General features: G+C 40.5%; 1 protein-coding gene across 1 annotated transcript in view; it reads right to left on the bottom strand.

Annotated features, from left to right (window-relative positions):
• The window catches only part of PLPPR1 (phospholipid phosphatase related 1), a 227,014-nt gene that overhangs the window by 104,842 nt on the left and 109,817 nt on the right, over positions 1-12,355 (bottom strand). The window contains exon 2 of the mRNA XM_037035905.1: positions 7,290-7,397. Coding sequence (XP_036891800.1) covers positions 7,290-7,352 — 63 coding nt within the window. The 5' untranslated portion in view covers positions 7,353-7,397. The remainder of the gene's footprint in view (positions 1-7,289; positions 7,398-12,355) is intronic.

The raw sequence follows: 12,355 nt of genomic DNA, 5'->3' as shown, positions 1-12,355 counted from the left end.
CTTCTTCAATGTGTCTGTGAGACTAACCATTAGGCCTACACATGCGCAATGGAAGTAACATAAGATTTGCATTTATGTTAAATTGAAATCCCAGCTTTACCACCTACTGGCTTTGTGGCCTTCAGTGAGTACAACTTCTCTGTACCTCAGTTTCTTCATTTGAAACTTGCAAGTGAAGACAAATTCCTGTTGCCCAGGATCAATATTATCCATGGATGTTTTTCAGTATTCCCATTATGTACCAGAATACCATGAAAATGTCAAATATGGCGTATTTAATGGTATGATACCATTATTTGAGGATTTTAAAAAATCTGAAGTCTGAATAACTAACATCTTGAGATGTGTGCAAAGTTATATATGTCATTACAATGTTGATGGGAGCAAAGGTGTTCTCTTCCTGACCACATCCACGCCTATTCAAGATCCTTCCCTGACATTTTATAGTGAAGAGCAAGACCATTTTTGGAAATCAGGAAAAGGGTGTGGTAGAATTATAAAAACAGGGGATTGGAAGGTCCTCAGGCCCAACCCCCAGTCCTTCCCTTGGAGTCCCACCACCTGATTTCCTCCAGAGCTGATTCCTCCTCTCCCAATACTTTGTTTTCCAGGGCCAGATCCATTTTCTTAGTCTTAACTTCTCTTCCTCTTACCCCCACCCACGGCAATTTATTTAAACTGGGATCTTGATCCCAAAACATTGAACTCAGACAGGCTCAATGCTGAAGAACAGAGGAGACCTCACTCAGCTGGAAGAGCCTCTGACAATAAGGATAAAGGGTAATGGCAACCATATCTCATTTAAAAATCAACACTGGCATTTTGATACAGTGAAAAATAGGTACCTAAATATTGGTATTGTCCTTTTGCTCCAGTATTACAGACACTAGTCAAAATAGTGCCTAAATAATCAAAAAAATGGGAAAATGCTTTACAATTTGCATTTGTCATTGCAATTTAGAAGACCCACAAATTTTTCATTGTTTTGTTTGCAATCTTATCCAATAGCACCCTAAAATGTATTCTAAAAAGAGTGTTCCCTTAAACCTACAGTACTGCTTGTCTGGGGATGAAATTGTCATTGCCCCTCTCTGTCAGGATTTTGGGGTATGTGTGTGTGTGTGTGTGTGTGTTTGGTTTGTTTCATTTGTTGTTTTTGTTCTTATCTGTTTTCTGTTGGGTAAGAGCTGTTATTTTTAATTATTTTTTGCTAAAATTTATTAGACACATGACTTGGCAAGGACTTTCAGGTTCATTACTTCATTTATTTCTCAAAAGTGCCCACTGGAAGGTTGTTTTTATTTCCATTTCATAGATGAAGTAATTGAAGTGCAAAGAAGTTACCATCAGCAGCAATAGATGACAGACTGAAACCAAGGACTTTTGACATCAGGTTACTTTCTTGTTCTATGCAATTATACGTGAGGATAAGATTTTTGTATATTCTCCTAGGCAAAAACAGCTGAGTTCTAAAAAAAATTAAAGGAGAAAAACTTCTCTATGCGACTTAAATATAAAAATCTAAGGCAGTAACAATCTAAGTCTCAGGAACAAGGCATTCAGAGCTGCTAAATATAAGTACCTGTAAGTAAAGATCAGAAAGCAAGACCAAAACTCAGTCTTTTTTATAACCTGAGGCACACAAAACGAGAGAAGCATTGAGGCCATACTCGGTTTCTAAAAATGATGATGTGGAATTCCTTAACTTATGGCCCCAGAGAAAAACACTCAGAACCATCAGCTTCTTGCAGAACTTCATGAGATTATTTATCTTCAGGCTGGGATTTATAGCAATCACCTGGTAGGTTCGAGCTGAGAAAAATGAGTTGTCAAAAACAGGCAATAAAAAATTGCTGGTACAAGCAACCGCCAAAATGATAAAACTGTCACATCGGTACGCATCAAGAAACAACCGCATTCATTAGATCCAAACTCCTGGTACTCAATATTGTCTTCCAAGGAAGCTAAGCTTTGTTTAAAGTTTTGCTGTTAACACAGGTATATTTGAAAGAAACTTGACTGAGTTATTCATGAGTTTACAGAAAATGCAGTGGAATTGTTGAGAGGAATCTACTGGTATCTGGGAAGATTTTTCAAAGGGATATCTCAGTCTTAAGCATTTTGAAAAACCATATCTGCTACTGATTGTGGGGGCCTAGAAGACAGGAAGCAGCTGATATTCTTATTTTTAGGGGAAAAGTGATCCTTCAACACCAAATTGAGTGTTTTCCCCCAGGGAAGTCCTTCCTCTGTAGATCCTCAAGTAGGAGAGAGGTGCTGAAATGACAGAGAAGAAAGAAGAAAGGAGGGAATCAGGGAGTGGGGACCGGAAATACATGGTGAGACAAAGGTGGAGAGGGAGAGGGAAGGTGGAAGGAGGAAAGAAAAGAGAAAGAAGTAACACGGATGAAAATTTACCATAGAGAGAACATTTGATTATTTAGATCCCTATTTTTAATTTTTTAGCTATTTTGTTTTAAGTCCCTTTTTTAAATTTTTATTTTTATTTAATTCTTGTTTGAGTACAGTTTTCTGTCTTATATTCCCAGCCCTGCCTCCTCAGTGCTCCCTCCCATTTCCACCCCCCACCTTAGTTATTGTCCATGTGTCCTTTATACTTGTTCATGTGAGACCATCCCCTTTTCCCCTATGATTCTCTTCCCTCTCCCCTCTGGACCCTGTCAGCCTGTTCCGTATCTGAGTGTCATTTTAAGTCCCTTTATCCTCACCAAATGTTAATATTACTGAGTTCAAGTAACAAAAATGAGAAAGGAGATCTCCTTGTGTTCATTTAAAAGTCGCTAATTTTCCACTTCTTTTCCTACTCCTGACTTCTCTAGCTTCTGTCTACTTCAGGATTTGCTACTTTCACTTGCTCTGGTAGAACTCTATCAGTGAAGGGCTGAAGCTGGTGGGCAGAAATATTGCTGTGGACCTTCCTGGAATTTTCGTGATTCTGGATTTCCCTCTCCTTAGCGATAGAAATGTCCTATTCTGGCCCTTACCGTCATCATTCTCTTGTCAATGGCTTTCTGTTTAAAAGGCTCTGGCTAGCATGACAAGGCACATTTAACGATTAGCTGACGCTGGGAGACGGACAGAAGAGACGTTTTACTGAATGCTATCTATCATTCTAGGGCTCTGTTTCTGGAACTGCCTGCATTGCCTGCTACACATCACACTTCTAATACAGTCTGTTGTCCTCTGCTGTTCACTGCCTCCCTTTCAGCCCCTTCTCTTCATGGGTACTCTCTGAAATCTACAAATTTTGCTCTCTTCAGTGACATCTTAACTTCTCATTTTGGTTTGTAACATTCAAGGATTAACCCAAGCAGAGCTCTCCTAACTTGTCATCACCATGCGATCTTTCATGCTGCACGCTTCTCTGTCAGACAGCTTCTCTCCAGCACTGTTTCAGACTTCTGCGTAGGTCCCATGCAGGCTCCTATTTTGTCAGCAACTTTGACTTCAGAAGGCTAGTTGGCATCTATTCTCCTCACCAAGTACCACAAATAAACTTCCCTCAGTCCAAATTCTGTGCTCCTATAGTTACAATCACCAAGAAAATGCATGTCAGTGCTCCACTGTGGACCCTAGGTATCTGTCCTTGCCACTCTCCATCCCCCCCACAAATTGCAAGCATGGCCCAACAATCATGGCTCTATAAAAAACTTGGTGTGATCCAAATTACAGAAGCCTATTTGGTATGTAAAGTTTGCAAGAGGGGCAAAACATATAATGCCTCAGGGGAAAATTGGTAGTAAAGAAATGTGTGTTGAATGAATGAATGCATTCAGAGACAAAAATGGCATGAAAACATTCCACTGCAGCATCTACAAACAAGGGCAATGAAATTCTTTCATTGTATTCTTTTTAATTCACAGGTGAACTGAGTCAAAAAAAAAGGTTACTAAAATAAGAGTTGTAACTGAATAAACTGATGGTACAGTGGACCTCAGTGGGAAGAGAGAAAGAGGTAATGTCAACCTCAGGAACAGGATTTGGGCTTCAATGTACATGGAAATAGGTCATGAGGACTTGAGTTGGAACTGAGACTCCTGTGTAAAAGCCAGAATTCCTGAAAGCTTGCTTTTCATTTCAGAGGAAATGAGTTCTACATGCATCCACCTGCTGGCACAGGAAGACTACGAGGAAAGTGAACTTTGACTAATCCTACTTTGGGAATGTGCACATTTGGATTCTGGATATAGAAGCCTGAGCCCAAGGGAAACAAGCATGTAAAATTCCTTCAAAGACATACCCTTAAAACTTAAGACCCACATGAATCCTACAGAAGAAGCAAGTTCTGCTAAAAATGAGCTGAAGACAAATTATAAAAATGAGCAAGGTGATAATCCCCCATGAGCTAGAGAAAGCAGACACAATGTACAGGAGGATTAGAACACCAATAATTTCAGATAACAGCATACTCTGAAAGAACATAAAAGAAAAACCATAAGCATAAAAACAGGTAGATTTTTTAAAAGTACATAGAACTTCTAGAAATTGAAAAAAACAAGATAGCTTAAGAGACACTGAATATAGAAAGAATGACAAGAAATGACATATCAAATAGATGTTGCAGAAAAAAATACAATAAAAAGAATGAAGGAGAGAGAACATTTGAAGAGGAGAACACTGACAGTTTTATAGAATTGGTACAAACAAGGCTTTTCATGCTCAGGATGAAAAATAAGTCCTAACAAGTATAAATTCCAAAACTGCAGTGTGTGTGTGTGTGTGTGTGTGTGTGTGTGTGTAAGAGAGAGAGAGAGAGAGAGAGAGAGAGAGATTTAAAAGGAACTGGAAACAAAAAGTATCAAAGTATCTTATGGTAATTAAAGAGAAGAGTTTCACAGCAACAATAAAGTCTGGAGGAGTAGAGAGGGTAAAGGGATAACTTGCAAAATATAAGGACAACTTCAGATAAATATTAAGAATGTTTATAATTCTCTAGACCCTTGCTGAAAGAACTACTAAAGGATAAATTTTACAAGGAAATTAAACCCTGAAGGAAGAGAGGAATAAAGGGAGCAATGGTAAGTAAAGAAACGGATGAATATGTAGATAAATAGAAAAAGGCCCTGATTGAAAAAAGTGAAAAATTTAAGTAATATATAAAAATCAAGAATGACACCCAAGATCTCAAAGTGATCTAAAAACATCATCAATTGTTTGAGAAGCGTGTGTGGTTACCTCTCATGCGTTCCCTGCTGGGAACTGGCCTGCAACCCAGGCATGTGCCATGACTGGGAATTGAACCACGACTGTCTGGTTCGCAGGCCCGCACTCAATCCACTGAGCAATACCAGCCAGGGCCAAATTGACATTTTTAACCAAGTTATTTCTGACCAAATTTTCTGATACATTGGTTATATCAGAACACCTGAGATAATGTGAATAAACAATAAGTGATAAATTAAATACATGGGAATCACATGAGCCACTTTGAAATTCACCTCCTCCTCTCTCAATTTCTACTTTATTCTACTTCATTTTTTTCTTTCTCCTGCTAGTTGCTGAGAGAAATCACTGATGCATCTTAAATTCCCATGCAAATGAAGCACAACACAGCAAGAAAAAGAATAAACTACATTTTCTCTCCCAGACTTTTAGACTTATATTTATGTCTGTGTCAGGTAAAGCCTCAGAGAAACTGATTTATGTCTCACGTTGCCTGCTCTTCCAGTGAAGCTCATCATTCAAACATTAGCGGGCTCGAAATTATCAGAGATATAGCTGCCAGCAATAAATTAAACCTCTTACTTTGAGGCTTGGTTCCTGTTTGATTTTTAAGAAAATGTCAAATAAAATCGCTTTGGGGAGGATAAAGTTGATGATGGATGACTTAGACCCTAATTTCCCCCGACTCACTTTAAAAATGTATTTGTCTTGTAACAAAAGAAAGTTTCCATGGTGAAAACTAACTCGACAGCCTTCTGCTCCTTCCCTCCTGAGCAGCAGGAGGAAGGAGTCCTTTTTCCCATTGCAGCTTCAATATGAACCGTAGGAACTAGAACCCACAATACACAGGATGCACAGCTATCCTCTGCATGGAGTTGCCCTAGTCCTGACATAGCAAGTGAAAGGAAGAGTATTAAGAATATGTGCTTATGGCGAGAGATGCTTGAGTCTATGTGTGACTTGACTCCTATTAATATCCCACTCTAATTTCCTATTCCCACCTGACTCTGCAATATAACAGGTTCACAAATATCACCAGAAAGTAAGTCATCAAGTAATATTTGTTCATCTAAACTACTAAAAGGTGACTATAAGGGGAAACTCATTGATCAGCCAAACACATACATTCCTGGCCAAAAATCAGAATGCTCAAAATGATCTAACTGATTATGTAAACAGCTGAAGTTATTTCAAGAGGTAGAAGATAACAGCATCTGTTATATTGACTCGTACGAAGTGTTTAAACAAATGCACTGCAAGTTTACTTCTGACCATATAAACAGGGGCTTAACCCCAATGTCTGCTTTTTACATGGGTATTCCATCAACACCCATGTTTCTGTCATATTCAGCTAAAAAGATCCCACAACACAGGAACCTGCAACAGCTGGCCCTCAGGGTGTGGAAACTACCCAGGCAGTTAACCAGAAAGGAAACTGAGACATTTATTTTTCAGCTCTTTACACTGTCATATTTGAAACCTGATCTTTAGGATTAATAACAAACAAATAAACAGCCCATTAGATGTCCAAACTGTTCAGAAGGCAGAAATATCATCTCTAGAAAACGGACATCTTGAGATAACCTGCAATCGCTTTTTGTTTGTATCATATGATTCCACATTTCTTAAAATTGCCATGTCTTTTTCTCCTGCATAGCAAACACATAGAGAGGGAGATACAATGGAGAAGGGATACAAGAAGTTTAACCAAAAAAGATGCTGGAGAAACTGTTTGCTGGTACAAACTTGAAGCAACTCAGCAAAATCATGCATGACCAAAGAAAACAGCACACTATCCAAGCTCCAACTGAAGAAAAATGCCCACTGGAGATAGTCAGCTTTTAGATTTTGTTTTCTTTATTTGGGGTCCAAGGCAAAAGACCATCAACTAACATCATCTGTAAACTGTCTGGTTCATTGAATTCCTGAAACAGGATATTGATTTTTTTAAAACAAATTAATTTAGATGCCCCACTAATAATTATATCTGGCTATCCAAGTTTAATCATCAATCCCAAGATTAAAGAATTTTAATCCAAGTTCTCAGCATAAAAATTGCTACTATTATTCCAACTTATCCACAAAGATAAAAAAAATACACATACCTCAACAAATATAAAACACGGGATGATGGAATAGCTTCGCTGGGTGTTGTTCCCTACAGCCATTTCTTACACCATGTAGCAAGGCTGCACCGTCTGCGACTGTCCAGGCTGAAACAAAAATATGTAGCATGGTGTAAGATTAGATGTTTAGCAGCCCCTTGAGTATTTACATAAAAATATCAGCAACCCTGTAGATAAGGCAAGCTGTATACAAACAATGCAAAATAGTGATCTACCAAACAGTCAAGTCAAATAATCATTTCAGGGAAAAGAAAATAATATACACCAGTCATGAACAGCCTTAGAGACCAAATGCCCAGATAGGAAGCCCTGCACACCTAGCTGTAATCAGCAGAATTCTAGTTGCCCGGTGCTTCACAGTGCCTCAACCTGGCAGACTGCCCTCGTACCCTGAAACAGTTGTGGCTGCAAAACATTTGGCAGTGTCCCTTCTGCCTGGATCGCCTCTTTCTGTGCCCCATCCTCCTGGTTTGCACCTTTAGGTCTTATTTGTTTCTGTCCTTGCTGACATTTGTACGGAGGCACTAACTTAGGATGAAGTCATATTAAAGTCCTTCAGCCCGCGCCTGTGTGTGCACATGTATGTACGTGTACCAAATACAAAACACTGACAACGTAATACACTCTCTTAACTTACGAGAATGGTGTATCTGTGCAACAGCAGATTGTTTTACAGACCTCTGTCCTTTGGAACTGAAAACATTCTATTAGGAGTTGACTTAACTTTGAATCCTCTTAAAAAACCAAAACAACAAAGTTGAGATTTTAGATTTTTATGAAACTTCCAAGGCCAGGTAAAAAGAATTTTCCTCTTCATCTCCGATTCTCTATGCAGAGCAACACTTACTTAATGTGTGTCTAGCGTCATTTGTCTCGTGTCCCTGTGTCCTTCCCAACAGTTCTTATGGGCTGCGATACAGAGAGTGCCCAAAAATGGCCAACTGTACTTTTCTTAAAGGTCATGAATTTATGTTAATATTTTCTAATGTGTTTTTCCTTTAACTAGGTCCTTCCTTGTCTTCTCCAGAATGAAACTTGATAACACATTTCCTTTTCATTTTGAGATACTAACTTCAGACACACTGACTGAAACTTTCGCTGATCAGTTTTTACACTGTGTGTGACAGAGTCCACACCAATAACAGGGCTACACTAAACCCTGATGAATGTTTTGTTACAACTACCCATAAGATGCCAGCAGTAGCAACCCCCTTTGCTCCCAAGTTGTGATAACTAAAAATGTCCCCAGACACTGCCAGCTATCTGCTTCAAGGGGGGAGAGCAATCGGGGTGGATATGGCCCCTGGTGGAAAACCACTAATTTAGGACAGAGAGCTGAGCCCCTGGAACATGAGAAACTTTGAGATGGTGATGAACTTGCTCCACCTGGGATGAAGGTCACAGTTGAGCCAAACAGGACAAACTTCTCTCTAACAGAGAAGATTACTGAGGTGCCTTACTAACATTTGGGGAAGCGAAGGACATCTCAAGTTCAGAGACCATTATTGGGGTCACACCAAAGCTCCTGTAAGTGGTCTTTACCACCACTCTGAACTCCAAAGGAAAGAGGAGATGTTTTATATCTCAGGTACTACATAGGCCCCGTCTCCAGTGCCCGTGAGCTATTTAAGAGCCCATGAAAATAAAGGAAGTGAACAGAAAGGCACCCAAACTATGCAAAAACCAAATACATAAATATGTAAGTATATACCTAAAGATGTCAGATTTTCACAACTTCATTCATTACTAAATTAAGTGTCCATAACAATTCAATTAACTTAAAAATGACTTGCAGGTAAAATTTTCTTAATTCTAAAAATTCCTTTCCAGGGAAACTAATGATTGTAAATTAAACTAGTGACACAGAAAAAAAAAAACTTCAGGAAAAAAGTTTTAAATTTTCATTTTGCCACAAAGTAAAAATTTACGATCAGATTACTCTTTATGCATTTATTATTATACAAAACAGAGCCTCAAAAAGCCAGCACAGAAAACAATCTTAAACAGCCTTAAAATAGCCCTAGAGGGATTTTGCTTCCAGCCAAGAGGAAATGACTGTGACTGGATTTCACGCCTGACACAACTGAAAAATGCAGACAAAATAAATGAGACGATGGTATTCCAGGCATTAAACTTGAGGCAATGAAGGGCAGTGATCCCTAAAGATGGGAACGAAAAGAAGTGAGCCCTGTGACGGCTCTAGTTGCCTGCCTGGACTGAGCCTCCAGGCCACACACAGAGAGGGGGAACTCAGGAAGGTGGCTGATAAAACTGGGAATGTGGGGAGGCCAAAGAGACTGGCGTTCACAAGGCAGAGCACCAGGGAACCCTGCACAGAGAGCTGGGCTGCTCTGCAGAGGGTCCCCTGGAGCCTGCAGCACATGCGCTGACAAGCATGGGAAGAAACTACCTAAGGGCCAGAGTAATCATCAGGGCTCACACAGGGCCAAGAATACCTTCTGTTCCTACCAACCAAAATGAAAAGACTCCAGCTCACCAGACAGAAGGTGGAGGACTTCAGTGTGGGTTAGTTATTAACTCCAGGAGGAAAACAATTCTCAACAGGGACCACTAGAGGTACTGAGCAGTATTCCTTGCAGAATATTTTCTCCACCCCGGCCACCGTTTAATTTGTCAGGTACAGAATACTGAGTATTTACTGAGATTCTGGGCCACGGAGCATCGCACTTTTCCCTGGTGTCAGGGGACTCTGGAAGCAAGAATGTGACAACCCAATCCATCCTCAGGCCATGACAAAGATGCCTTTGACATGAGTTTTACAACATTCATCGTGCTGAAGCTTCCTGTAAGGCCATTCTTCAGAATTAGGTGGTGTAAGATTAAAATGAGATGATGTCTAGAATGAAGGAAAAATAAAGCTTAATTTCTACATGACCCAAGTCTTATTTGGAGGTAAGGTGGAGGTGGGAGATTTCAGTAGAAAAGGTAAGAAAATTAAAAGGTAAGAAAAAATGAGTTAGGAGAGTTACATTTTATGAAAACTATGTAATGACTTATCCATAATCCCCAAATCCATGGTCAGCACACAGGTGAACCAGGCAGTCACCTCCTTGGTGACGGAGCACCCCGCCCCCACTGCTCTGGATCATTTCTATTCACTACATTCTCTCCGAGTAGGATCACCGTTTGCATTTAATGTCTCTGACACTGGAAATCCTTTTTTGTTTTTAAGTAACAAAGACATTAAGGGACAGGAACAAATTAAATGGGATTGTAGATGAGCACAACACAGATTTCATCACGGCTTTCAAGAGAAATACTTGGCTTTGTTAAGTTTTAGAGATGCTTTTCACAGCTTGTAAAGGGTGACAGTGTGAAATCCATGTATGATAGGAGGGTGGCATGGGTACCCCTCTTTTCTCTAATCTGTCCCCTTCCATAGTATCTCATAGCTAAATCCATGGTCCCGTCCTTGAACTAGCCCACATTAAGGCAGAGAGATATAAAGGGCATAAAACCCATAGCCCAGGGAAATCCAGAATTGAGTCAAACCTCCACAAAATACACAGGACCCAGGGGCTCTGGGAGGATACCTGGGCCCCCGCCTTGTTCACCAATGGCTTCTTAGACCCAAATGTCATTGCTGATTCCCTCAGGGCTCCCATCGTACACTGGCCTGGTCCTTGTGACCAGGCATTAGCTTTGTTCCTACTGCTTAAATCCAATGAATCCCTTTCATAAAACCTCAGTCTCTCTCTGAGCCTGCATTGCTACCTGAACCCCACTCAGTGACTAGGGTTCAGCTTTCGCATTTACCTCTAGGAGTCCTCCAAGCACAGAGCATGCCTGGCTCACATTTCTGCCCTGAGCCTGACTGGACAGTCTTCGAGATGGCCATTTTGCTTCTTGTCACTTGAGTATTACTTGATGTCTGGGTCCCTGCCGCTGGGTCTTTCAAAACGGAGGCAGAATGTCACCTGGCTAATGTCTAAGCTTGCAATCATTTTTGACTCTCTTAAACCTCTCCAGTCCCATTTTATAACAATCACCACCCCCTGCTCACTCCCACCCTTCCTGTATTTCAGCCACTTACTGAGTTTGTGCAACATGCCAAGCTCTTCGTCACATGTGGGCCTTCTCATTTACGCCTCCTTGAGTGTTCCTCCTGCCTCCGTATTTGCCCAGCAAATGTCTGCCCCTCCTTCAGGCCTGCAGTTAAACACCATTTCCAGTGGGGAAGTTTCCTTAACTGCCTGACTGGTTCCTATCTCTCTATTATACAACATCCTCCTCCTCCATAATGTTTACTGTATAATTGTTAAACATCTGTTCCTTTTCTAGAATGGCAGGCAGCTTTGCTCCATGGGGCCAGAGCCATGTTTATCCTGCTCAGCACTGTACCCTTAGCACCTTGCACAGTACCCAGCACACAGTAGGTGACAGATGTTGGCACTAACAATGAACTTAATCTGCTGAGCTCCATCATTTGATATCACACTTGCCCTGGGTGGGTCAGTCGCTTAGATCCCAGCCCAGTCCTAATCTAGGTCTTGGGTCAGTCCTTCCTAGGACTTGCATGAACTCAATAATACAGCCCTAATGTAGGTCTTGGGTCAGTCCCTTCTGCTTACTCCATCCAGGTCAGATCCACTGTATCTTGGACCCAAACAGCAACAAAAAATAAAGTGTCAGGAAGGCCTGGAAATCAAAATGGAAACCAGAACATATTTCAAAATGTAAAACTGAAAGGCAAAATTATCCCACTGAATTCTATCTCTGGGTCTTTTTGATTGTTAAAAAAAAAACCTTAAGATTGCTGCTTTAAAAGATATGTTCCTTAGTTAAATATAACAAAAGCTAAAGTAAAGTGGGGAAAAATATCCACTTCTTAAAAGTAAGCTTTCTCTGCTAGAGACTAGTCTTTTCGAAGTGACACAGAGCAGAAGGATGCCACTGAACACAAAGATCAGCAGATGGCCTGATGCTGGGAAGCCAGCCGAGAGCATGCTATTGTCTAAACGGCTGATGGGAAGACCTATCTGAGATCATCCCATGGGCGACCACCAGGGGAAGTGCTTACCAGG

The sequence above is a fragment of the Sturnira hondurensis genome, unplaced genomic scaffold, assembly GCF_014824575.4.
Source record: "Sturnira hondurensis isolate 20B ecotype Veracruz unplaced genomic scaffold, ASM1482457v3 Scaffold0022566, whole genome shotgun sequence".
Lineage (NCBI taxonomy): Eukaryota > Metazoa > Chordata > Mammalia > Chiroptera > Phyllostomidae > Sturnira > Sturnira hondurensis.
The sequence above is the reverse complement of the archived record's forward strand: the minus strand, read 5'-3'. Positions and strand labels throughout refer to the sequence as shown.